Source organism: Phodopus roborovskii, unplaced genomic scaffold (genome assembly GCF_943737965.1).
Source record: "Phodopus roborovskii unplaced genomic scaffold, PHOROB, whole genome shotgun sequence".
Lineage (NCBI taxonomy): Eukaryota > Metazoa > Chordata > Mammalia > Rodentia > Cricetidae > Phodopus > Phodopus roborovskii.
In genome coordinates, this window is record NW_026126516.1 from 12,377,304 (window position 1) to 12,403,923 (window position 26,620).

Sequence of the window (26,620 nt, forward strand, 5' to 3'; positions counted from 1 at the left end):
TAGAGCAGGGCTTCCGTGTAGGAGGCAGAGTGGCCAGCGTAGGGGGCTGACCAGGAACGTGCTAGGGAGCCTGGGCGGGAACTGTCAGTGAGACCAGAGGCAAAGGAGCCACCCTCAACGGGTCCCCAGCCCAGCCCTGGAATGTCCCTCTCCTTCCCATCTCTCCGCCCTTGCAGAAAAGCCGAACCCTGCTGGGCAGGGCCTCCTTGGAGACCCCACCCGCCCCGCCCCGGGCAGCACCGCCCCCCCACGTGGCCGCCGCCGGGCGGGGCCGCACCTCCCCTTCCTCCCTCCCGCCCTGCCCGGCCCGCGAGCGCGGTTAGACCGTGGGGAAAGCAGCCGCGGGGCCGCCGCCCGCAGCTCCAGACGTGCGGGCGCCTGGAGAGAGGATCCTCTGCATCACCTCTCGCTGCGCCCCCGCCCGGTAAGTCTGAGGCTTCGGGCTAGTCTGGGATTCAGAGGGAAACTGAGTCTGGGGGCAGTGAAGGAAAGATTGGGATTGAGGAGAGGGCCCCGAGCTGCCGCGTGTGCATCAAGGTAGCCAAGAATGCGGTCCCGCGCTCTCAGCCCTAGACTACCGGCTGGGGTGGGTAACACTCACTGCCTGCAGGGTGTTTGCCCAGGGTCTGCCTGGAGGAGTTTCCCCCACCTTGCGGCCGGCTACCACATCCTGACCATGAATCAGCCACAGTTGAGAAAATAAACTTCAACTGGAGGTCGGCCTCCAGGGTAGCACAGTGTGGGGCTTGCATCCCCGCCCTGATGCTAGCCTCTAAAGATGCCCAACAGTGGAATAACGCAGGCCCTTACACCCCATTTGCCGAACTAAGGGAGTGACACAGCTCTGTTTCTTGTGGCAACTGCTGTCAACCCCCATCCTGGGCAAGGATGCTGGTGATGAAGGTGATCTTAATAGGAAAGCTGAGTGACCCCCGACTATGCCTTGGTGGACTCCCCAGAGGATCGTGGGGGTGGAGAGGGGTCTATAGACCTGTCTGTCAAGGCCTCTAAACACCCAGAACCCCATGTCACATAAAGGCAGATTGGGCGCACTGGGAGTCCGTGGCAAAAATTGCCCTGATCCTGTCTGGGCTTCCCAGGTCAGTGCATCCATTCCAACACCTGCACACCCACGCTGAAGCTAGAGTTGGGAAGCGCCTTCTCAATAGTCCTCCGTGGCGTTTGCCTTCTCTGGGCTGCAGTTTCTTCACCTATGCCTGAAGGGTGGGGACAGTGGCTCACACATCAGCAAACATCTAGATGTCTTCAGGATGTCACCCAGGGCAGGGAGCATTTGGGGAGCAGACACTTGTAGCAAAAATGGGTGTTTGTTCCAAGGCTAGGGACTGGGATTTCTCTGGTTGGCTCAGGGGCAGCTGTTCAAGTTGACCCAGCAGGGTCCTCCTAGGACCAGGTAGGAGTTGGCCCTGCCGGGTTCTACCTTCCCTAGACGTCTAGCTCCAGTCCAGCACTACCAAAAAGGACCACCCGCCACCACCCTACCCGAGCAAGGTGCCAGCAAGGGCCCTGCTCCTGAACAGCAATGAGTTAACCTTCAGGTGAGGCCCCTCGCTCTGTGGGAGTGCTGATGGCTGTCGAGCTAATTGCACACATCTCCCTGTGCTAGGTCCTGAAAGCACCTACCTTAAATAGATTTGTTCACCTTCTACCAAAGTGCACTTGTTACAGAGGGGAAAGTTTCCAGGCTCATGGAAGCCGTTGGGGGAGGCAGGGGAGTTGCTGGATGGTGGGTGCAGGCAGGTGCCACCTGTGGGTGCAGCCAGGCTGCTGCTGGCCCATTCTGGGCAGGGGTGGCGGCGTTCTCTGGACTCGGTGAGGGTGCTAGTGTGTTGGCTCCCGCGGTCTGAAAGACAGTACCAGACTCAGGGCCCTACCTCTGTCTTGCATACAGCAAGTGTCTAATAGGTGCATAGTTCCTCAGCCAGTGGACTTCCTGTGTTGGAGAGGGCATGCCTGCCTCTTTCTAGAGTGAGCTTCAGAGTCGATGTCCATGGGGCTGTCCCCTGGGGCCTTAAGAGAGGTGGTCTGCGGAGCATCTGGTGTGGATGGGGAGAAAGGACTCCCTACCGCTGGAGCTGTGAGGTGGGCCCTCCCTCTCCTGCAGCCTTCAGCCCGGTAGCCTGACCTAAGTGAAGACAGTCTTGTTGAGAAAGTTCAGACAGCCCGGGCCTTGAGCCAAAGTAGGATCTGTTCAGAGCTACCCACCTGCCCCGCACCCAGCACATGTCACCTCCCGCTGTACAGGAACTGGGTAGGGGAAGGTGCCAGCTGCGCCTGTGTCCCCTTGTGCCCCCATTGGAACAGGGCAGGGGCTGATCGGCGTCTCTCCTCTGTTGGGGCCTCCTCTATGATCCCGCAAGCGCTGGCCCCAAACCCTGCTTTCCTTATTTCTCAGTCTGTGTGCTAAGAGCAGACAAGCCGAGGGCTGGTGGGACCCATCTGGTCCCTTGGCTCTCACTCGGTTTGGAGAGTGTGAGCTACTATATAGTCTGACTTAGAATGCCTGCACTGTAGGCATCAAGGTGGTACCCTGCCATATGCCACACAAAGTCCTCTTACCTCCCTCTCCATCATTATGGAGTTCTGAGGATGGAGCCCTAATATGTGGCCTTCATCCTGGTGGCCTGACCACCAGGTGGTCAAGTAGTCACCACAGGGGAGCATCTCAGGCCTGGGCACTGCAGCCCAGAGAGTCGGACAGCCTTGTCCTGGTCAGGTAGTCCCTGCTGGGTCACCTTCTACCCTCCCTCTCCTGTAGGAACGATAATAGGACCTGCTGCCCCAGACCCCTGGGGCCTGGGCTCATCCGGCACTGGTAGATGAAATAGGGTGTGGCTGAGGTGGGTGTCATAGTTAGGGTTCCTATTGCTGTGATAAAACATCATGAGCAAAAAACAACCAGAGGAGAAAAGGTTTATCTCATCTTACAACTCCCAGGCCATACTCCATCACTGAGGGAAGTCAGGGCAGGAACTCAAGGCAGGAACTGAGGCAGAAGCCCGGAGGGTGCTGCTTACTGGCTTGCTCCTATGACTCCTCAGCCTGCTTTCTTATGGTACCCAGGACCACCTCCCCAGAGATGGCACCGCCCCCTGTGGGCTGGGCCTACCCACATCAGTCACTAAGTCAAGAATGTGCCCTGTAGACATGCCCACAGGCGACCTGATGCCGGCGTTTTTTTTCTCAGTTGAAGATGCCCTTCCCAGATAACTCAAGCTTGTGTCCAGCTGACTACAAACCAGCCAGGGCAGAGGGCGTGTCCTGCAGCCCGGGACCCTTCACCGCTCTTTGAGGACAGGCGGGCCACTCCGGCTTTCCTGTCCCACCTCGCTATGGCTTTCCTTTCTGTACGAAGCAGACAGAGCAGAGGAGGGAATGGGACAGAAGAGGTCAGGTGGCCTCCGCCGCTCTCCTGCCTCTGGCTCACTTCTGTTGCATGTGGACTCCTGGACGGGCCATTAAATGGGCTTGAGGAGAGCAGGCTGATCCCCTGCCGAGGCCTTGGCAGAGTCAGAGTACCAGCCCCAGCCTGTTCTGTCTCAGCACTCCACGTGTTTGCAGAGCTGGACTTGGGCACAGCATCCCAGATCTACATGGGTACTGTGTTCCCATGGGCTCCGCCTCACCAGCATGTGTGGCCTGCGCTGACAGAGTTCAGGCTGATCGAGGTCTGGGTGTGAGGATGGGAAACTCAGGAAACTCACATGAAGGAAGGGAGCCAACATCATAGCCAGGCACTAGGCCAGCCCAGGGCCCAGGGGGTCAGGAGGGACACACGCCCCAGCATACCCGGCCGGTTGTAAGCAGAGGCTAGCCCAGGACCCCAAACCAGGACCATCTCGCATAGTCTCCACCGGCACTGAGAGGGATGATGGTCCTTGCGGGTGGTGGGTGTGGCCTGGAAGCCACTTGGATGCTTCCAAGCTTTGTAAAAACGAACTGGTATATGTGACTCAACCTCCCAGCCTGCTAGTCCGGGCCCCCTGAAACCCTGGGCTGTGGTCTCCACGTGTAAACTCACTCCCTCGTCATCCCGTGTCCTCATTCCCCGCTGCAGGCAAAGCTCTCCGGCTGCCTGTGCCCACAGCAGGGAGGTAGGCATCTATCTCTTCCCCCCTGGCCTGGGCTGGGAGGAGGGTGCTACCCATCCCATGCCCCTCTCTGCCTTACGTCGTGTACAAGTCTCTCTCTCTCTCTCTCTCTCTCTCTCTCTCTCTCTCTCTCTCTCTCTCTCTCTCTCTCTCTCTCTCGGGGACACCCACACAGAGGGCCCAGGCTGTGGAGGAGTGGGGACTGGATGCTGGAGGTTGCAGCTGGTCGAAGGGAGATGGACTGTCTCACTAAGAGGGATGGGAGGTCACCTCTGAGTGAAGGGCAAGCGATGGAGCTTGCAGGCCTGATGGCTGTCATACAGACAGTGCTGGTTCAGCCAGTCCATGCTGAGTGTCCAGGCTCCCTGGTGACCATCCTGGCCGCCGTACAAATGAGAAAACCCAATCCAGAGTGGGCTGGCTCTTGCAGGCACCTGGTGTCCTCATTTCCCAGCCGGCACTGTGAGCAAAGCGTAGGACCAAGGCCGAGGATCTTGCTCGCCCGGTTGGGCCTGATGGGCTCCCCGAGGCCAGGTGTCTGAGGAATGCTGAGCAGGAGCCCTGGAGACTGGGACACTAAGCTAAGCAGATAGACACTGTCAGGGCAGAGCTGGCCCTGTGCAACAGTAACAGTTAAAGCGGCACCAAGTACCTGGTGCGCTTGTCATGGTGTGAAGACAGAAGCAGGAAGTTCATTGGGTTGTCCAAGGAACCAGCAGGTCGGAGGTGAAGCCCTCCTCACTGGGAGGCAGCCTTGTCTTCTCCATAAGCCCCGGCGGGCGACTGCCCCGGGCTGTGCTGGAGGACACACATGCTGACCCTCCCCACTTTTAGTGTGTCTTCCTTCTCCTTGCCCCTGGAAGGGAAGCTTGGAGCTGGACACTGGCGGAGGGCGGGGGCTGTGATCTGGCTTGTGGGTGGACAGCACAGCTTTCCCATCCTGGGCATGGGCGGGCTGAGGCCCAACCCTCCCAGGGCAGACCAGCGCACGACACTGCCACATGAATCCTGAGAGACGTCTGTCTGGCCTTACCCAGGTTGGGAGAGGCCTTGCCAAAAGCATCTGAGGGACCAGAGAGCACATGGGGTCTGTTGGAGGAGGGCTTTCCAAGTCTATCTGAGTTTGGAGACAGAGAACCCAAGCAGATGAGCTCTAGGGTGAGCCTGAGGTCCCCATGGCCACAAACCCGTGAAGGCAGCGCTGCAGACGGAAGGAAGCTGAGTTAGGAGCTGGGATCTGTGGCACATAAGGCCATACCTGTAACCCTGCCTTCCTATCTGTGGAGCCTGGCAGACCCCAGGCCCCGAAGCCCGGATCTGCACACCTCATACCTCCCCCATCCACCGAGAGGCTTGGCCACGGGAGGAGCTGCTCTGACCCCTCACAGATGGCCACTGGGGTCATCATCACCCTATGCCTCTCCACAGGCCCCAGAACTTCAAGAATGTCCGTGGGGGCCAGGCTGTCCTGTTCTTCGTGCAGCTGGGGACACAGGCTGAGGAAGGGGCCTCTCTGGTGACATTACAAGCGTAGGGTCGCTGGAGTCCCCACGTCATCCCAGAGCTGTGGAAGTGAAAACAGCTTCCTGGCGTGGGCGCCTCCACCCTTCCTGTCTCCACCTTGCCTGGGCGAGGAGGAGGGCACTCTGGGACCACCCAGCCTGCCCACAGGGTCCCAGCACGGCCTCTCTGAGCACCTCTGAGCAGGGGCGGAGAGGTGTCCCCTGGCCCTAGCAGGCATTTCCTGTTTACTGTTTCGGTTGTCGTTCAGGCAGGTGTGTTGGTGAGAGTCCAAGTGTTAACTCCAGTTGAAATCCCACAGCCCTGTCTATTCTTCCCCTGGCAGTGCCAAGAGCTCCTTCGTGTGCTCCCTCCCTGGGACCCTGTGCCCTGTGCCACATACTAAGGTGCCCCAGGGGGACCCTCATTCTCCTTGCACACATGGGAAACTAATTGGGAATTGGAAGTCCAGGGTTCTGCATACCCACTCTGAGCCATGGTGACAAGTGGAAGTGGGCCCGGGTGCTGCTTGGACAGCCGCTTCACCGGGCATTATACATCCCATGTCCGTGGATGTAAGGATGGTGGATGGATTCATTCTTTCGCTTCCTGGGGACGTGGATGGATTCATTCTTTCACTTCCTTGAGGCCTACTGTGCATACAGGTTGCCTTACCTGAGTCGAGCTAGGCCAGCTGAGGTCCCCAGGGGCTCACAGTCTGGTAGGAAGGTGACCTACCTGCTGGGAACTGAGACTGGTCAGCAGAGAAGGTAATGGGGTCACAGTAGGACAGGGGCTGTCCTTGAGCCCCAGAAAGCTGCCAGGAACATGTGCACTTCTGTAAAACCAAGGGCTGTCAAGCAGTGGGAAATCTGGGGAGAGCTAAAAATACAGTGTGGCAGCCCCTGCCACCCAGTTCCGGAATCCCGCTTCTGCCATTTCTCCCTCCCTCCCACCCGTGGAAGACAAGCTCAGTGCTTTGTGTTAACCCAGCCCCTACTGGCTCTGAGCCCAGAAGCACCCAGGACTTATTCTCGTGCTGGCAGGGCCCCCTCAGCTGCCTCTCCACCCTAGGCAGCAGCCCCTCCTGGGTCCCCTCCCTGGCCCGTGCCTGACCTAGCCACTTGGCCATCGGCTCCTTAGCGCCGACAGCCCCTGCAAGGGTTCTGCTCCTCAAGGGATGCCTGAACTGGCTGCAGGACCCTCTGGCTCCTGGAACTATAGTCCCATGTTTTCCTGGATGTAGCTATGAGGAAATTGACATGTGGGGTCAAATGGTTCACTCAGATTCCCTAATGTGTTGGGACACCACCACCACCACACTTTTGGGTGCCAGGGGACCCATGCAGGGTTTCCTGCTACTGTCTCTGCCTTGGTTTCTCTGTTTGCATGGCATGCTGGGTAAGTGGAGTTGGTCCTTCACACCCGCTCAGCTCACTTCTGATTACCAGGCAGGGGCGGAATCCTCTGGAGTCCCATGAGTCAGAGTAGCTGCCCGGGCATGTGGGATGGAGGTGCGGGCAGCTCCATGCCAGGCCGGCCTACAGTGGTGGAGGAAGCAGCCAACTCTTACTGAGAGCCTCCCTCCCAGGCGGTGACCCTGAGGCCTGCAGGCCCTCATCCTCTCCTTTCTGGGAGTCCGGTCAGTGCTCAGATCTGGGTTGGTCATCATAGATCCTGAGGGAGACCCTGCCTTCACGAGTAGTCTGTAAGTAGAAGGCCTGGCCTGTGCCTGTGGAAGAAGTAATCCTTAACCATGTGTGCAGGCTGGAGAGGTAGCTCAGTGGTTAAGAGCTCTCACTGCTCTTCCTGAGGACCTGGGTTCAGTTCCCAGCTCTCACTTGGCAGCTCACAGCTGTAACTCCAGCTTCAGGGGATCCAGCATCTTTGCACAGACATACATACAGATAAAACACCAGTGCATATAAAATAAAAGTAAATATTTTTAAAAACAAGAACCAAGTGTAAGCTGGGCGTGGCAGTGCGCACCTTGAATCCCAGTACTCTGTAAGTTCAATGCCAGCCTGGACTATATAGCCAGCCACAGGCCAGCCAGGGCTACATAGTGATACCCTGTTTTTAAAAGAAAAACAGTAACAATAAAACATGGGCAAAGGACAAGAGGCCCTGAGCCCCTGGATCTAGGGATTTTGTGTGCAAAGGCTCTGCCCACTGCAGCCATTACTGCTGAGTGATCTGTGTATGCAGATGGGACAGTGTCCATGTCCTGGTCCCCATCTGCCAAAGCTTGGGTTGCAAAGCTGGCACTTCCATCCTCGGGAGCTGACTGGGGAAAACTCCTGAGGGTGTTTCTGTGCTGGGCCATCCCCCACACCTCGAGCAAAGCCTCGAGCAAAGCCAGGGTGTCCGGCCCCTCTGAGTGTCTGCCAGCTCAAAGTTGGACACTTGCTCCCAGAGGTAGAAGTGGCATCCACAGATGCCGTTAAAACAGCTTCATGCCGGCCATGGTGGCACTTCAGAGGCATGGGTAAGAGGTCAGGAGTTTCAGGGGCAGTCTCAGCTACACAATAAGTGTGGGGCCAGCAAAGAGGACATGAGGCCCTGTCACAAAACAAAACCAACCAGCGGCACGCATCCCAGCTCCTTACTCCACCTCACTCTGCAGAAGAGGGAGCTCGAGAGGCTTTCCCTGAGACACTCAGATAATAAACACAGTAGGGAGCTGAGAGAGGCTTTCCCTGAGACACTCAGATAATAAACACAGTGAGCTTCCTCCCCTGCCTGGCTTGGCACCAGTACCTTCCTGGGTACTGTTCACCGGGTCTCCCATGGCAGTCAGAATCTATGTTCAGAGACTGCGGTAGTAAAGGGGTTGACCACAGCTGTCTGTCAGAAGTTCGAAGCAGGCAGGAGAGGGAGGGAGAGCTTTATAGTCTGGGGGAGGAAGGCCCAGGATGCTTCATGGAGGCCAGATAGAAACGGGACAGCCTATTGCTTAGATTTGCCTTTCTCTGATTGGTCCTGAGTTGGAAACATGGGCACAGGTGATGAGGGCTGTCAATCACAATCAGGTCCCAGCTGTTGACCTTCCTGGCCAAAGCTGCTAGACTGTGGAGTGTCCGGATGCTGTTGCAGTACTAGGCCACCGTCACCATCACCTGTTCACACTCAGTGTCATCCTACGGAGAGGCAGGGAGCCTGGCAGATACAGCGAAGGTAGGAAGGTGCTCCTCAGTTTGTGGCATCCTGGTTTCCAGCTGGACCAGTTCTCCCAGATGTTCAGTTATCACCAGGGCTTCGGAAGCAGAGGCTCCTTACCCCCACCACAGGACAGAGAGCATAAATGCAGGGCCCACCCACAGATGCAGGGAGGATCTCGTTAGGGAGTGAGCACAGAGTGCTTGGACAGAGGACCGGGCAGTGTCAGAGGGGCAGGCGGGTACGCTGACCTTTGTGTCTGGGGGCCTCAGGCCTGGGGTTTGCAGCTACTCTGGTGGTCCCATTGTCCCAGAAAGATTGGGTGGGCTCAGCATGGAAGGCTCCTGGCCAGAAAATTCTGGATGCCACAGGCCAGGTCTGGTTGAGTTCATATTCCGGCCACGCAGCCTGTGCCAAGGGGACAAGGCCTCTGGCCAATGGGGGCGGGGATGGGGGCGGGGAGGCCAGTTTTGGGCAGCACAGAAGCTGGGGAGTGTGCAGAGGCCTGTTAGCCAGCTCTGTTCTGTGGCAAAGCTCCCACACCTACTACCAAGACACTTTAAGGGTATAACGCTTCCCAAGAGAGACCACATCCAGGCCGGGAGCTTGCATCAGGGATGAGAAGCTGGAGGCAGGGCCCGGAATGGGTAGGCAGAGGCGGCCGGAAAGTCTTGCGCATCTGGGTGAGTAGATGGCTGGATGGTGGGAAGGGTCGAGGATTTGGTGAAAGCAGAGATTAAGGGAAGTCCCTGGGTTCCCCACCCAGTGAGACGCAGCACGGGACCCAGGCTGATCTCCCTGGACATCCCTCTTACCTGCAGGCAGGGGAGGAAACTGAGGCTCAGACAGGCTGAGGTCTCCAGGACAGTCCCCACCGCTCACCAGGCAGCCTGGAAGAGGGACCTACTGGCCACCAGCATTTGAACGGGTAGAGAGTGGGGAACCAGGCTGGGGCTCTGCCAGTACTGCTGGGCAGGCATGCTCTGCTCTGTGTGGCTTCCACCCAATGCAGTAAGGCCTCGAGTGAGGACAGCCGACACCTGGGACTCACAGCCACACTGGCAAAGTGCCTGAGCTCTCACTGTACTCAAGCGATGGTCTTCTAGGAGCCTCTTCATCCTAGAGAGCAGAGTAAAACCTGATAGATACAAAGTGGACTTGGCCTCCCAGCATTTAGCGGGTTCCAGGAACACTTGCAGGGTCCAGTCAGTGTGGATGTGGCCACAGTACCAGCCTCTCTGAGTGCTGCCTACAACCCTTCACCTATTCAGCAGGTAAAATGCCTGTCTTGAGTCCAGTGGAGCGTGCAGGACTGGACTCTTGGGATGCGTACGGCTATGAGAGCTTGTCCCACCAAGCCCTTTCCCTCAGTATTTTACTCCCACGGCTCCATGATGCCTTTCTCAGATGCTAAATATAAGATCCCAGCCATACATGGTTGCAGGAGAGCCTGGGATGCCCCTGACCTTTGAAGCTGTCCCCGGGGGCTGTGATGGAACAGCGTTACGGCCAGCTGGACCTAGGAGACAGCCCAGGAAAATTAAAATTGCCCAGATAGAGGCAAGAAGAGTGCAGTTTGTCTGTCTGCAGTTACGCTTTGAGGAAAGGCAGATTTGGAGAATGTTTTAGGCCCAACTTGTGCCTTGGGGGAGGGGGGACATTTCCTAAGTGGGAGTTAGGCCTGTTGCTAACGAACCAGGTGAAGCTGTGCACATTGAGGGTGCACCCACCCAAAGGCAAGCCGGGACCAGGGGAGGCTGCCAGCCACTCCATCTAGCCCTGGGCATCACATTACCCTGCCCTCAGCCTGCTCCCGTGACTCGCTCCTCCTCCCATCCCCAAGCTGTGGGCAGGGGAAGCGCCTGGAGCCAGATAAGGGAGCCTCAGAGGTTTGTGATGTATCGTCACCACGAAGTCATAGCATTCCAGCTAGCATGACTGACTGCTTCCTACCCCAGACCCTCGTAATTACACCGGAGCTTGTCAGGACAGCACAAGCTCATTCCACTTCTAGGCACACGTCTCTAATGGAACTGCCTCTCACTTGTGCATACGCTAGGACTTTTCTGTCTGTTATTCAATCCACAGGGAGCAAGAGGAGCCTTTATCAGGGCCAGGGACAAAGTACCTGTCCAGGCCACCAGTGGTGGCCCACGCCTTTAATCCCAGCACTTGGGATGCAGAGACAGGTGGATCTCTGAGTTCTGGGCCAGCCTGGTCTACAGAACAGGTCCTAGGACAGGCTCCTAAGCTACAGAGAAACACACACACACCTGTCCCAACTTTCCATCTTTGACCTACAAGCCAGAAACCTAAAAGAGAAACTGAGGCAGCAAACGGTGCCTCTGCATGCCGCCTATGGTGAGGCTGGCCTCTGACCCCTTAATCCGTGGGTCATCTCTATCCCCTGGTCAGGCTGATGGCCCTGTCCTTCTCTGTCCCTGCAGTTCAGCAAGATGTCTGTGAAGGAAGGAGCTCAGCGCAAATGGGCCGCGCTGAAGGAGAAGCTGGGGCCGCAGGAGTCAGACCCCACGGAGGCCAACCTGGAGAACGCAGAGCCTGAGCTGTGCATCCGGCTGCTGCAGATGCCCTCCGTGGTCAACTACTCGGGCCTGCGGAAACGCCTGGAGGGCAGCGATGGAGGCTGGATGGTGCAGTTCCTGGAGCAGAGCGGCCTGGACCTGCTCCTGGAGGCTCTGGCGCGGCTGTCGGGACGTGGTGTGGCCCGCATTGCAGACGCCCTGCTGCAGCTCACCTGCATCAGCTGTGTGCGTGCAGTCATGAACTCCAAGCAGGGCATCGAATACATCCTCAGCAACCAGGGCTATGTGCGCCAGCTCTCCCAGGGTGAGCTGTCGGCCATCGTGTGTGTGTGGGTGGGTGTGTGTGTGTGTGTGTGTGTGTGTGTGTGTGTGTGTGTGTGTGTGTGTGTGTGTGTTTGTGGACCTGGGAGCTCATCAGGGAAGGCAAGGTGGAGGCCACTCACTCCATCCGGGCCACCGAGTCCCCTGCACCGTTTCACCAGCTGCTACGAGTTGTTGCTTCCTCAGTTCTGTGGCCACCAGCCTTGTGCTGGCTCTACCCTCTGACCTCTAGGCCCTGGTACACACAACAGGTCACCCCATACACTGCCTGGCTCCAAGCCCCATAACAACACAGCCACAGAACTGTAGGCCTGGCCCACGCCTGCAAAGGATATCACCCTCCACATTTTGGACCTTACCTGGTCCCCCACCTCTCTCTGTATACCCAGTCGGCCACCCTGGCCACGCCGCCATCTTTTGCCTTTGCATACTTTAAGACAGCTTTGCCTTCTGGCTCACTGCAGTGCCGTGGCAGTGGCAAGAAAACCAAAGTGGATAGTAGTCTCTGTATGTCCCTCAGTGGAAGCAACTAGGTCCCCCTGGGGCTCTAAGACTGTCTATGAATCAGTGATGAGGGAGAGGGTCTGTGTGAGCAAGGAGACCAGAGGTTGCCACATATGTCTAGCCCAGGACACACCCCCACCCCAGCCTGGACCTGATTATACACCTCAACCAAGTCCTGTGTGGCTGTTCTCAACACAGCCAGCTGAGAAAGCGCCCCCAAACTTCCCTAGCTCAGGACGGAGAAGGCAAGGGCTCACAGGGATGAGGAGGCATCCAAGCTGTCGGCAATGCAATTGCTGTCAAGTATGGAAAACACTGAGCCTGGAGCTAGCTGCAGGGGCTGGGCAGGGCTGGGCTGGGCTGGACCAGGCTCTGTAGACTCCAGATACCCTCCCTTGCCTTCAAGCCCTTCCCTGAAAGGAGCTGTCTGTGGCCCAAGGGGCAAAGTCAGAGTACTGAGAAAGATCCATATGGCAAAGCCTGGGCCTGGCAGTTTGGCTGGAGTTGGCATCCTAGGCTGCAGCCCTGGATTCAGATCACAGGTGTGTTAAAGACTGATGGGGGAGGCAGGACAGTGGACCTGCTGAGACATTCCTGACCCTCCACAGCCCTGGATACATCTAATGTGATGGTCAAGAAGCAAGTGTTTGAGCTGCTGGCTGCTCTGTGCATCTATTCACCTGAGGGCCACGCCCTGACACTAGATGCCCTGGACCATTACAAGGTGAGTAGGGGAACCTGGGCCAGCATCACAGGCTCTGCTGCAGGAGCATACGCTGACCCTGCCCAACCTACAGACGGTGTGCAGCCAGCAGTACCGCTTTAGCGTCATCATGAACGAGCTCTCGGACAGCGACAATGTGCCCTATGTGGTTACCCTACTCAGTGTGATCAACGCCATCATTCTGGGTCCTGAGGATCTCCGTACCCGTGCCCAGCTGCGGAGTGAGTTTATCGGTAAGTGTCCTCACCTGCTGGCCAGGCAGCTCGAAGACCTTCAGAGTGCCTGCTGGGCCAGCCCAGCCTGTGCCCTATCCCCTGGGATCCCAAAGTAAGGCACAGTTCCAGGGTCTGGCTGCCTCCTACCACTGCCTGTGCTATGGCAGAGACTGAGGGCTCTGTTTCATAGCTGTCTGGATGGCAGGGCCAGATAGGTGACCCGTTCCCAACTCCAGCTCCCATCCTTCAGGCAGTGGCCACTGGGGAAGCACTAGCTTGTGTCTAGACCTTGTCCCCTCTGGAGCCTTAGGACTCCCTGATGGAGGGAGGGAGGAGATGAAAGAGAGTCGGGACACATGTGACATGATGCTGGGGACAGGGAGAGGCAAAGGCAGTTTCCAGACTTCTAACCATCTGTCCATCCATCCCAGGGCTACAGCTGTTGGTTATTCTGACCCGGCTACGGTGAGTCCCAGCTGTGGCTGGTTCTGCCAGCTGCCGGTCCTTCCTTGGGGTTCCAGCTAGCTGGCCCATGCAGTCCCCAGAGGAGCAGAGAGGTTTCTTCCAGGAGTGAACCTGGCACTCAGACCCTGCCCATAGGAGCGAGGTTGCCAGGTTAACTCAGGATTCAGAACTTCTGCTGGCATTGTTTGCCTTCCTCTGAAGCTCTGGTGTAACAGGGCCCAGAGTTAGTCTCTTGACCCTGGTGTCCCCAAAGGGAGCCCGTCTAGTTGAGAGCCCTGTTCCCAACCCCACTGGGGACTCTTTACCTCCAGGAAGTCAGCATGGAGCCTTACAGACTCCAGTGCTGTGGAGCTACCCCAGCCCAAGGCTCTGGGCAGCGAGGGGGTAAGCAATTGGCCAGGCTGAGGTGACTGCAGCCTGACTCAGGCTAAGCCCATCCCCTCTTGTGTTGCTTGGCGGCCTGCCTCAAGTGTGAGCTTGACTGCGGGTTTTGTTGTTGTTTTTATTTTTTTTTTTTAATCCTGTACCTGTCATGAGGATCTGCCCTACCCCGTCCCTAGGCATACCAAGGTGACCCCTGGGCAGCCTGGCAGGGTGGGAGACTCAGCCCCATTACTTACCACTCATATTCTATTCTCGCTGCAATGCCTCTGGCTGGCTGCAGCACACCGGGCCTGGCTAGGAATGCTGCCCAGTGTTGCCCTGTGTGCTCGGGCGGTGGAGTAGAGGTAGCTGTGAGGAAGGGTCCAATGGAACAGCTACTCGACGGGTTGTCCTCACCCCCTAGAGATCTGGAGGATGCTGATCTGCTGATCCAGCTGGAAGCCTTCGAAGAGGCCAAAGCGGAGGATGAGGAGGAGCTGCAGCGTGTCTGCGATGGTATCAACATGAACAGCCATCAGGAAGTCTTTGCCTCCCTCTTCCACAAGGTGGGGCTTGGCTGTCTAGAGCCAGGGCCCCAGGATGGCCAGGCACAGAGCTAGGGTCATATGTGAATGCCATGCTGGCCTGGGGATGGGGTTGTGATGCAGGACAGGCTTCCAGAGGTCAAAGGCTGTGCATTCCTGCACCTCAGCTAGGTAGTCATTACTGGGGACTTCAGAGAGCTTTAGGGCTAGGTGAAGGGTCAGGGGGTTGAGTTTACATGCCCCCCCAATCTCAGCCACTGAATGCAACAGCTCTCATCTGGGGGTGATGGTAATAGGTAGGAACAAGGGGTACCATTTAATGTCTCATAGCATGTAGGGCGATCCTCAGTACCACCAGCAACACGAAGAGCTCTGCCTCTGAGTCACTCATCACAGGGCTTTAATGAGGCAAAGGGCAGGATGCCTCTGGCACCTGGGCTGGTGGGCGGGTTATCAGCCTGCCCAAGGGAGGAGATAGCCACCTACCGGTTTGTTTTGGTTAATGCAGGTGAGCTGCTCCCCAGCATCAGCCCAGCTGCTGTCGGTACTGCAGGCTCTCATGCACCTGGAACCTGCTGGCCGCTCGGGCCAGCTGCTCTGGGAGGCCCTGGAGAACTTGGTGAACCGTGCCGTGCTCCTGGCCAGTGATGGTGAGAAGCTGGGAGGGGCTAAGCATGCAGCAGGCTCAGCCTGGTGACAAGACCCCAAGATCTTTGGCTCCGTGGGAGGCCATGTGGGGAGGTGGTCTCCATCCCCGTCCCTGTCCCTGTCCCTGCACACTTCCTTCCTGCAGCCCAGGCCTGCACGCTGGAGGAGGTGGTTGAGCGACTGCTGTCCATGAAAGGGCGGCCCCGACCAAGCCCCCTGGACAAGGCCCACAAGAGTGTCCAGGCCAACCTCGGCCAGAACCGGGACAGTTCCTCCCCAAACACTACTACTCCCACAGCTAAAGGGGAAGGCCAGCAGCCAGTGGTGGCTTATACCTGCCCACATGTGGGCGGCATCCACAGGGCCAGTGATGATGTGGCTCCGCAGCCAACAGCCCTTGACCAGGCAGCCTCGCCTCTACCCACCCCACCACTCTCCAGCTCCACCCCTGTGCCCCCTCCCCCCGCACCCCCCCTGCCAGGCCAAGGGGCCATGTGTCCCCCTCCCCCTCCCCCACCACCCCCCCTGCCAGGCTCAACGACCGTGTCTCCCCCGGCACCTCCGCCTCTGTCAGACTCCTGGAGGACCCTGCCCCCACCCCCGCCCCCACTCCCTGGCATGGGGTGCCCACCTCCTCCCCCTCCCCCTCCCCCACTACCTGGAACAGGCGGGGCCCCTCCCCCACCTCCTCCCCTGCCCGGTTTCTCTGTCCCCTCCACGGTGGGTGGTGTGGAGGAGGTCATTGTGGCTCAGGTGGACCGCGGCCTGGGCTCAGTCTGGGTCCCCAGTCACCGCAGGGTGAATCCACCCACCCTGCGTATGAAGAAGCTGAACTGGCAGAAGCTGCCGTCCAATGTGGCAAGAGGTAAGTCCTTGTTCCAAGCCAGCCTCTGAGGAGGGTGCATGCCGGTCTCTGCAGGGCTGCGATCATATCCGTGTATATATGTATGTATTCACTATTCATACAATGTTCTGCCTGCACACCCACAGACAACACCAGACCTCATTACAGGTGGTTGTGAGCCACCAGGTGGTTGCTGGGAATTGAACTCAGGTCCTCTGGAAGAGCAGCCTGTACTCTGAACTTCCGAGCCGTCTCTCCAGCCTCATTGTAGCTGTAGCTGGAGGTTCTTTCCCACCAGCTCAGTCCCTCAGCTGCCTCAACGCCAAATAAACACACGGACGCTATATTAGTTATTAAACTGTTGGCCGATGGCTTGGGCTTCTCTAAATTATTAACCTGTATCTAATAATCTGTGAATTGCCGTGAGGCCGTGGCTTACCCTGAATCTGGCATGTTACTCCTTCGGCCACATGGCATCTCTGCCATCGAGGTTTTTCTTCACCACATCTTTCATTGTCTTACATAGGACTAAAAGCCACCACAGGGCCCTGTGGGTCATAGGTGTCTACTGCCCTGCCCTTCTCTAAGGCTCTGGATGAAGTGCCCTAGGTGTCAGGGAAGGGCAGCCAGAGAGACCAAGCAGGTCGCTGCCAGCATGGGTGTGTGTGCCCACATGCACACAGCCTGACTATCAACTCAGGCTGGGCTCTAGGCTCCCATTCAGCCCCCAGAACCTGGGCACTCCTGCCTTGGGACCCGTAGCCCCGCATTAAGGATGGCTTTCAGCGGAGCACCTTGCCCATCCCCCCATCCCCCTTGTAGAGCGCAATTCCATGTGGGCCACACTGAGCAGCCCCTGCACTGAGGTGGTGGAACCTGACTTCTCCAGCATTGAGCAGCTCTTTTCGTTCCCCACGGCTAAGCCCAAGGAGCTCTCTGCTGCCCCCACCAGAAAGGAACCCAAAGAGGTAAGAACAACGGCAGAGCCCCACCCATCTCCTCTGAGGGTGGAGTGACCCGCTCTGCCCACCCTCCGGATACCAGCTAAAGGGGTTTTCTAGGTCACTTTCCTGGACTCCAAAAAGAGCCTGAACCTCAACATCTTCCTGAAGCAGTTTAAAAGGTGAGTGAGGGACATAATGTTGCTGCCAAATTCAGCCCCAGGAAGGCAGCCTGCTCTGGCCTGAGCCTCTCAGGTATGCCCAGCAGTGCCCTCTACAGGCTGGCCAGGTCCATGCATGCTCCAGCCCCAGAGCGGGAGACGGTGGGTGGGTGGCTGCCACAGAAAAGTGCCACAGAAAGTCACTGAGGTAGACTCCTAGGCCATGGGCAAGCTGTGGCCAAGTCGGGAGTTTAGGCCCTGCCCCCAGTCTCTAAACCCTTACCATCTCTGAAGGTGGCAGGGGGCAAGGGAAATCACCCTCCTTTTCTCTGTCCTCACCCTCTCCAGCTCCAATGAAGAAGTCACCACCATGATCCGGGCCGGAGACACAACCAAGTTTGATGTGGAGGTCCTCAAGCAGCTCCTAAAACTCCTTCCAGAAAAGCATGAGGTGAGCCGGGGCCCAAATCAGCCAAAGAATCAGGGACTGCTGGGTCCTGACCCATGTCACCCCCGTGGAGAGCCACGGAGGCTGGGAGCCACCGTGGAGCTTCGTGGGGAGCTGGAAGTAGGCAGGGTGGGGCAGGCAGACAACTTGTCCCCACGCATGGTGCCATGCAGATTGAGAACCTGCGTGCATTCACTGAGGAGCGGACCAAGCTGGCCAGTGCTGACCAGTTCTACATCCTCCTCCTGGACATCCCCTGGTAAGCAAGGCAGCCCTGGCATCTAAATGCCACCATGTTCCTTGTCCCCTCTCAGAAAGCAGAGGTGGCCTCTGAAGTCCTGAGAAGCTCCAGGCCCTCTAGGCTGCCACCCAATTGCCCAGGCCTTACTTCTGTCCTGGGGACAGGCCTAGAAATGTGCATATTCCCAGGCCAGGCCATGGGGACCCCTCCCTCAGTCCACCCAGCAAGGGCAGAGCATGTTCCCAGTGGCAAGCATGGTGAGGCCTCCAGGTCCTAACCCCTTGCTCTGCTGCACCAGCTACCAGCTGCGGGTGGAGTGCATGATGCTGTGTGAGGGCACGGCCATCGTACTGGACATGGTGCGGCCCAAGGCCCAGCTGATGCTCGCCGCCTGCGAGAGTGAGTGGGGCCCAGAAACCTGTGGGGCTGGGGGGGACAGGCCTGCCACGCGCCAGCCTCTGCTGTGGCCTTGTCACGGTGGCCGTGAGAGCTGGTGACGTTCTGCAGCGAGACCCAAGGTCACCTCTGCCCTCTGCTGCTTCCTCATGATGCTCATGCACATGCCTGTACACTCGCTCACACCACACACGAGTGAGGACATGTAGTCCATACCCACGGGAATAGTGTGCACGCAGACATATTCATACACACCCACTCGCGTGTGCACACACACAAGGGTGTGTATATATATGTATGTATGTAATATATATATATATGCGTACATGCCCCTTCTGTGAGTGGAGTGACAGGCGGACGTGGCCACCAGATCAGAGGCACAGATGGGCTTCAGTGGCCTGAGGGCAGCTCCTTCCTCTCAGGCACAATCTCAGCCACTGATCAGGAGTGACTGTGCCCTCCCTGTAACCCAAGGGACAGGGGCCTGAGAACTAGGGCGGCTACCATTCCAGAGCCCTCACCCAAAGGACGCGTAATAGCTGTGCACCTGCTGGAGTTGAGGGGTCAGCAGACATGGGCACCACAGGAAGTATTTCCAGAGTCCCTACACCTGTTGGTGAAGGAGATAGTAGTCCCATGTGGCCCCTCCCCCTGTCCTTTCTGGTGTTGTGATGGGCCTGGGGTACACACAGGCTTTGGGCCTTCTTCAGCCCTGCCCATCCGTCACAGGTCTGCTCACCAGCCAGCGGCTGCCTGTCTTCTGCCAGCTGATCCTTAAGATTGGGAATTTCCTCAACTATGTAAGTCAGACTGGGCTGCGCCCCACGTCCTACCACACCCTGGGATTAGGGGGACTCACTCACACCCTGGGAGTCGGGGACTCACTCACACCCTGGGAGTCGGGGGACTCACTCACACCCTGGGAGCCAGGGGTCTCACCTTACACCCTGGGAGTCGGGGACTCACTCACACCCTAGGAGCCAGGGGTCTCACCTTACACCCTGGGAGTCGGGGACTCACTCACACCCTAGGAGCCAGGGGTCTCACCTTACACCCTGGGAGTCGGGGACTCACTCACACCCTAGGAGCCAGGGGTCTCACCTTACACCCTGGGAGTCGGGGACTCACTCACACCCTGGGAGTCGGGGACTCACCCACACCCTGGGAGTCGGGGACACCCCTCACCCTGGGAGTCGGGGACACCCCACACCCTGGGAGTCGGGGACTCACTCACACCCTGGGAGTCGGGGACTCACCCACACCCTGGGAGTCGGGGACTCACACCCTGGGAGTCGGGGACTCACACCCTGGGAGTCGGGGACTCACTCACACCCTGGGAGTCGGGGACTCACTCACACCCTGGGAGTCGGGGGACTCACACCCTGGGAGTCGGGGACTCACTCACACCCTGGGAGTCGGGGGACTCACTCACACCCTGGGAGTCGGGGACTCACTCACACCCTGGGAGTCGGGGACTCACTCACACCCTGGGAGTCGGGGACTCACTCCCTGTCCCTCACAGGGCAGCCACACAGGAGATGCAGACGGTTTCAAGATTAGCACATTGCTGAAGCTCACGGAGACCAAGTCCCAGCAGAGCCGTGTAACCCTACTACACCATGTGCTGGAGGTGCCTCTGGGAGCCTGGCGGGTGGGGTGCCCCCTGCTCTGGCCTTGGGCCTTTATTCTAGAGACCGAGCCCATGCCCAGCAGGCCTTACCTACCGCCACCCCCATACATTGGGACAGGCCCTCTACTCTCACCTGCCTCTGGAAAACGAAAACGCTGAAAGACCACAGGCCCTGGCAGGGTTTTAGGGGCCCGGGAGGGTCAGAGGGCTGCTGGCTGTGCAGGGTGCCATCCACAGGCCCAGTGGGGTCAGCGGGGTCTTACTGGGCACATTGTGTTACAGGAAGTGGAGAAGAGCCACCCAGACCTCCTACAGCTGCCACGCGACCTGGAGCCACCCTCTCAAGCTGCAGGGTGGGTGCTCCTGCCAGCCTAATGCCTCAGCAGCTCAGGCTCCAGCGCTGTCCGCCCTGTCTGCAGCAGGGGCTGATTCCCTACCCCAAAGAGGGGTGACTTTCACTTTGGGACAGGACCGAGTCAGCTACAGCTGCGTGACTCAGGTGAAGCCTAGAAGGGACAGGGTGGCGGTCTGGCACAGCTTCTCTACAAAGTGAACCTTCACGACAGAGCTACCCAGGTCTCCCCACTTCACAGTTCAGATGAGGAAGCTGAGGGTCAGGGAAGTGGTGTCACCATCCCGGAGTCTCGCCACCCAGCAAAGACACTGGCTGGACACTACCTCCAGAGTCTGAGCTCCCATGGGGCTTGTGGCTCAGAGGCTGCTGGGCCTTAGGACCAGTCAGACGAGAGTGACAGACAGCTGGGCTAAGGTGTGCCCAACGTGGCACAAGCCTGCTCTACAATGAGGGACAGCTACCCCGCCATCAGAGCCGTCAGGAGTGACTGGCTCCTGGGACCCGCAATGTGAAGTGATGGACCGGGTCTTCGGCGGGGTGTGTGAAGATAGCTAATGCTATGCAGTCAGGAGCCATTGTGACTGGTTGTCACCTGATGTTTCTGTCTTGCCCATCCTGCCCCTCGGTGCCTTTCAGAATCAACTTGGAGATTATCCGCTCAGAGGCCAGTGCCAACTTGAAGAAGCTTCTGGAAATAGAACGGAAGGTGTCCGCCTCGATCCCTGAGGTGCAAAAGCAGTATGCCGAGCGCCTCCAGGTAAGCCGGCCAGTGGGAGTCCTGTGGCTGGCAGAAGAGGCTTCCCAGCACAGTCCAGGACTGTGTAGACAGGGCAGGTGGTGAGCGGCTCCGCTGTGAGCACAGGCCAAGGGGGCAAAAGAGCCTGAGTCAGCAGAGCCGTTTCTCTGGTTCCTGTTCTAGTGTTTGCTGTAGGGTGTGGACTCCGTGGCCCTAGGCTAAGGCTCCCAGGTATACCCAGTGTGCCGCAGGCCCTACTGGACATGGAGCCCTGTCCCCAAGGGTCCCATGCCTACAGTATCACCAGCATGCTCCCTGCTCCCCTGGCTCACTGGGTGGTGACTGAGCCTTATGTCCCCAGGCCAGCATTGAGGCCTCTCAGGCACTGGACAAGGTGTTTGAGGCTATTGAGCAGAAGAAGTTGGAACTGGCCGACTACCTGTGCGAAGACCCCCAGCAGCTGTCTCTAGAGGACACGTTCAGCACCATGAAGACCTTCCGAGACCTCTTCACCCGTGCCCTGAAGGTGTGGTAGGCCCAGGGGGAGTTAGGTGATGCCTGACGCCGGAGTGGGGTTCCCAGCCAAGCCAGGCAGATTTGCCCCTTTGTTTCCAGCTGTGGATAGATACAGCTGTGAGCCCCACCCTAGTTGTCCCTCATATTCCCACTGTGGTTTACTGGGTTGGGTGACAAGGCTCCTGTCTGTCTGAGCAGGAGAACAAGGACCGGAAGGAGCAGATGGCGAAGGCAGAGAGGAGGAAACAGCAGTTGGCAGAGGAGGAGGCGCGGAGGCCGAGGGGCGAAGACGGGAAGCCTGGTGGGTCTTGGGGGCAGGTGGGGCTGCTCTCCTTCCTCTCCCAAGCCTTTGCAGTACTTCCCCCGATCTCCTAGGGGTGTCTGGGTGGCCTAGGGTCTCTGAGCTGCTAGCTGAGGTCTGTGGCTCTGCAGTCAGAAAGGGGCCCGGGAAGCAAGAAGAGGTGTGTGTCATCGATGCCCTGCTGGCCGACATCAGGAAGGGCTTCCAGCTACGGAAGACAGCCCGGGGCCGAGGGGACATTGAAGCAGGCAGCAGAGTGGCTCCAGCAGATCCTCCAAAGGCCCCAGAGCCTGGTGAGACACGAACCTGTGACCTCCTTCCCATGCCCTCCCGCCACTTACCTCCAGGTATGCTTGCCTCCAGGAAGCCTTCTGGGACCTGAGGCCCTTTGTGGACCCTACACACACTGCCCTGGAGACGCTAAGGGCAGCGCGTGTGCGTGCGTGCATGCATGCGTGTACGCATGTGGGTAGTTGTCACAGCTCTGAAAAGGGCCCCCTGGTGCCTCTCTTGGATAGTGTCTCTATAGCCTTTGGTAGCCAGGAGATGTGGGAAATGGTGTTTCACTGATGGACACCCTGAGTTCAGGACACCTGAGGTTTTAAGACAGGCAAACCTTTGGAAATGGATCTTTTTAAATGACCCGTTTTTAAATGATCCCCAAACCTCCAGTGTGTGGCCAGACTGAAGATACTGCCCTGCCTTGGTCCACAAGAGACCATGCCGGAGGGTTCCTGAGGCTGAAGTTGGGAGTAGTTTAGGAAGGCTCAAGGTCAGGAACACTTCCGGAAGTGGGACCAGAATGCCCTGGCGCTTGCCCTTCACTGACGTAGCTCTCCATCCACAGCAGCCGCCAGCAATGCTGTACAAGGCACAAACCACCCTGCCTCAGAGCCAAGCTTGAACACTGCGGCAGCTGGCGAGTCACAGGGTTGGGACCTTGTGGACGCTATAACCCCCAGCCCCCAGCCCTCCAAGGACGAAGGTGGTCCCCCAGCTCTGGAGAGGCGTTCTTCCTGGTATGTGGATGCCAGTGACTTCCTGGTCCCTGAAGACACCCTGAATGGCCAGCCCTCTGAGGGGGTCTGGCCAGTGACTCTGGGAGATGATCGGGCGCTGAAGCCCCTCGAGTTCTCCAGCAATAAGCCTCCTGGAGTCGAGAGCTCGCACCAGGATGCTGTGGACCCGGAAGCCTTGTGGGGTGTCCACCAAGCTAAGGCTGACAGCACAAAAGAGAGACCAGAGGATGCGTCTGAGCATGATCACAGCACCCACCTCCCCTGCACAGGCCCTGGAGAGGGTGAGGACCAGGATGACACAGCCCCAGAGTCTGCACTTGACACGTCCCTGGACAGGTCCTTTTCTGAGGAAGCAGTAACAGATTCCTCAGGGTCTGGCACCCTCCCCAGGGTCCGAGGCCGGGTCTCAAAGGGGACGAGCAAGCGAAGGAAGAAACGTCACTCAAGGGACCAAGAAGGTAACTGGGAGGTGGGCTGTGGTGGGCAAGGTTGGCAGACATCTGGGTCTGGATGTGTGGTTAGAACTGATTGTCCCACAACAGGGCCTGGGACCTCTCCCTGCCATCCAGCTGGTCCCTCCCCTATCCCTGCGGGTACTACAGGCTCAGCCAGCGTCCAGGAGAGAGGGTGATTCAGTGGCACACAGCACGTCACACAGAGGGCAGCTTTGGGGGCCACCGCCAGCATCACCCTCACCTGCAAATTCCTGCCTTCACACCCTCCTGCAGGGAGTAGAGCAGGGTGGCCCTTGGCTCTAGCTGCTGCAGGGTGGTCTGGCATTAAGTCCCTGGGTGCAGCCGCCTTTGTCCCCGTAACCAGAGAATCTGGGCTTCAGTCTGGCAGTCTTGTCTCTGCCCCTGACCAAGAATGTTGGCATGGCTGGCTTGGCCCTCACAGATCCTACCCCGAGTTCAAGGCCGCCCACCTGTGATAAGCTGATGAGTGTGTTTCTTTTATTTGAAAGCAGAGTGTGTCCCTGACCCTGATGATAATAAAACTAAAAGGCTGTGTGTGATCCAGTGAGGTATGTACACAGCCTGGCTCTTGTTGACTAATGGTGACGTGGCGGCGGGTGCTAGGGCCTCAGCCTGCTGCCTGGCCCTCCTGGGCACTAACCTAGCTTCTCTCCAGCCCTCTGGGTGTATCAGCAAGCCCCAGCCTTGGCTCTTGGTGGTGGGTCCTTTGCTGTTCCTGCCCTGTCTTTGTTGGAGAAGGCCCAGCTGCCAAGCCTTGCCTTCCCAGGGCCTTCTCTCCCCCAGCTGGACACAACCTCAGAGCTGGACTCCAAATGGGCTTCCAAGAAGGGGTAGATAAAGCCCAGTGAGGCTCCCTGTAGGGAGTGGGGTGCCAGGCCTTTGTGGGTACAGTGTGAGATCTTTGAGGGTACCTGTTTCTTGGTCCTGCAGGACAGACTGAGGTTGTTGCTGTCCGTGCCTCAGCCCTACTCAGGGTCATGGTAACTGCAGCTTTACTAACCCCAACTCCCCAGGAGACACCTTCCCTCTGCATGGGGCCAGTCCTCCCAAAGCTAGGCCAGCTCTCCCGTGGCCCAGGTTAAAGCCAAACACATGCCCACAGAGACTGTAAGGAAGTGGATGTCTCAAGTACAGATGCTGCCAAAGGCCAAGGTGCATGGGCCTCCCCTCCGTGTAGCCAGGAGCAGAAAGGGACCAGTGTAGACGCCAAGTCTTCTTTGTACGTACCATATGGGTCTTCTGGACCCCACTCATGGCAAGACGGCCAGGAACAGCGACATGGCCCAAGAGGTTAGAGATGCTGTTGGAACAACTTGGGCCCTCCTCCATGGCCAGGCTTCATGGATGGAGGAAGGCCCAGCTTAGGACAAAAAAGCCTGGCCCCATCATGAGCCATGAGTCCAAGCTGAACGACTCCCAAGCAGTTCTGGTGCTCAGGGACCCTGGGTCTGCCTGGCACGTTGAAGTTGATGGCCTCTGGGCTGAAGTCTCAGGGTTGAGATACAAGGATGAGATCTGTTGGTTCACTGCAGGCAAGATCCACAGAGAGGTCAGCTCCCCATCACTCTTGGGGCCCAGCCTGCACACTGCTCTTCCTTTACTTTTTCAGAGGTGTCAGTCCTGAGTATGGACTGCCCCATTAGGTAATGCATTCAATGGAGGCCACTTCCTGTGTCCCCGGGTCGGCAGCCTCTCCGTGTTGAACACCACTGTTCTAGCTAACCCAGACTTGCTATATCTTGTCTTGGTTGGTGGTTCGTTTCCCCATTCCCTGTGGACATCCTGATAACACCCTGAGCGAACTTTTGACAGCTTCACTCATCTGAATGCTTGACTCATTTTCTCTTGTCTTGAGCAGATTCTCAAACTCAGGCCTCCAGGGGGAGCATGGAACCCCACCCTCCACTGGTGGGAAAGCGGGCTTCTTAGGCAGCACAGAGTGTTGGGAACAGGGTTCCTACAGGGGCAGGTTAGGGTCAATTCAAGTGTGTGGCCGCCAGCCCATGGCCCTCCCTGGCCAGCGCCCATCCAGAGAGAAACGCAGGAAGGACCAAGTTCAGCTGAAAGGGCCAGTGAGGGTTGGCGAGGACACACAGTGGGTATTCGTCTGAGATGTGAGAAGTAGACCCCCACGGACCCCACTGCGGACGGAATCAGGCTAGGGCACCAAACACGGCTGGCTGGGACATCCTCTGCGTGGGCAGCCATAGTCTTGGCGATGGTGATGGGAGCCTGCAGTGCACACCTGCAGCTTCCTGAGAAAGGCTGCTCCTAATGCTGTCACTTCCTTCCCCACAGGCCTCAGGTCCAGGCCCAAAGCTAAGTGAGCGCCCTGGACGGCTCAGCACAGCGTCGGGCGTCCCACATGCTGCCTGGAGAGGGAGGCTCTTCGGGGCCAGGCTGGGACTGGGCCCCTGAGAAACCGAAACTCCGTGCCTTACCCAGCCAGGAGCCTCGGGAGCCTTGGCCGGCCGTGGACGCTAGGACCTGGCCTGGCGTCACCCTGGACCACCTGCACGCTCAGAGACTCACAGTCCGCTTTGCAAACCTCTGCCCGCCCCTATTGCATGCACACCTACCGCAGGGGTTGGGAGGGAGCCTCCTGTCTGGCTCTAGGGAGACAGGTGCAAACGCCTGCAATGGGCTGCAGCATCCCCAGCCTGCTTCCATGGCTCACTCGGTTCTTTTTTAGCTGAGTGCTGTTTTATGCATCTTAGTTCTGCTGTGGCTGAGTTGGGGACAGGGAGGGCCCAAGGGAGGCTTGGTGGCAGTGCTAAGGGCAGGTCCTGGCGGGTGGGCCCCGGGGAACTAAAGAAGATGAGTAATGGTGGTGGCCACAGCAGCTGCCATCTCTCTCGGTGTCTGGCCCTGCTCAGCCCCTCTGTCCCCACTCCCAGGTCTGGGAGCTCAGCAGGGATTTTAACCAATAAAGAGCAGCCTTGTCTGTCCTGACTTGTACTTACACCACGCGAACCACGTGACCTTGAAAAGAGGACCTGGCCGCCGCCCCCCCCCTTGCCTTTGCCTTGCAGCTTTGTTGAGACTGCGTGGAGGGAAGTGAGTGGGAGAAAGGCTAAGTGGGAGGTGCCCGGTGGGTTGACGGGTACAAAGATGGATGGGTGAGCCAGCGCGGGCATGGTGGCACGTGAGTGGCCAAGGAAGTCTACTCTCCTTCAAGAGGTAGAAATGTAGCGCCAGCCAGCCTGAGTGATCTGGGTCCACAGACAGGGTCATCACCCCCCACAACCCCAGTACATAGCGTGCTGAGGCATGAAGACACGTACTGACAGCCTTCTTTAGCGGGGTGGTGGCTGGACGGGGTGCAGCAAATACCAAAGCTTTCAGACATCTGAGTGCGTAATGGGCAGCCTGGGTATGGAGCCCGGGGCCAGATGGTATCCTTGAACAACAGTGCAAGGTGCAAGCCATATCCCTCAGAGGCCATTGTAGCAAAGCG

At 58.2% G+C, this 26,620-nt stretch overlaps 1 protein-coding gene across 6 annotated transcripts; it reads left to right on the top strand.

The window, feature by feature from the left end:
• Positions 1-270: 270 nt before the first annotated feature.
• Inf2 (inverted formin 2) lies at positions 271-25,934 on the top strand. Of its 6 annotated transcripts, none has more exons than XM_051196681.1 (24): positions 271-424; positions 11,219-11,618; positions 12,748-12,863; positions 12,937-13,096; positions 13,510-13,543; positions 14,331-14,472; positions 14,960-15,101; positions 15,245-15,964; positions 16,766-16,911; positions 17,005-17,066; positions 17,394-17,496; positions 17,667-17,752; positions 18,033-18,133; positions 18,860-18,930; positions 19,653-19,760; positions 20,043-20,113; positions 20,752-20,872; positions 21,213-21,377; positions 21,566-21,668; positions 21,800-21,961; positions 22,516-23,145; positions 23,230-23,314; positions 23,655-23,711; positions 25,462-25,934. In XM_051196681.1, the coding sequence occupies exons 2-23, from the start codon at positions 11,228-11,230 to the stop codon at positions 23,665-23,667; spliced, it is 3,732 nt and encodes a 1,243-aa protein (XP_051052638.1). In that variant the 5' UTR covers positions 271-424; positions 11,219-11,227; the 3' UTR covers positions 23,668-23,711; positions 25,462-25,934. The 6 variants fall into 6 exon arrangements, with proteins under 6 accessions (XP_051052638.1, XP_051052633.1, XP_051052634.1 ...); XM_051196676.1 differs by lacking the exon at positions 271-424 and adding an exon at positions 9,337-9,454; XM_051196677.1 differs by lacking the exon at positions 271-424 and adding an exon at positions 9,337-9,454 and having other exon boundaries at positions 22,519-23,145.
• Positions 25,935-26,620: the final 686 nt, after the last annotated feature.

Bases quoted from the DNA above. Each gene is read 5' to 3' on its own strand.
- Inf2 (XM_051196676.1), top strand. From the start codon at position 9,389: ATGAGAAGCTGGAGGCAGGGCCCGGAATGGGTAGGCAGAGGCGGCCGG. The intron at 18,134-18,859 runs GTGAGTGGGGCC...CATCCGTCACAG, and splicing joins GATGCTCGCCGCCTGCGAGA to GTCTGCTCACCAGCCAGCGG. The intron at 21,962-22,515 runs GTGAGACACGAA...CTCCATCCACAG, and splicing joins TCCAAAGGCCCCAGAGCCTG to CAGCCGCCAGCAATGCTGTA.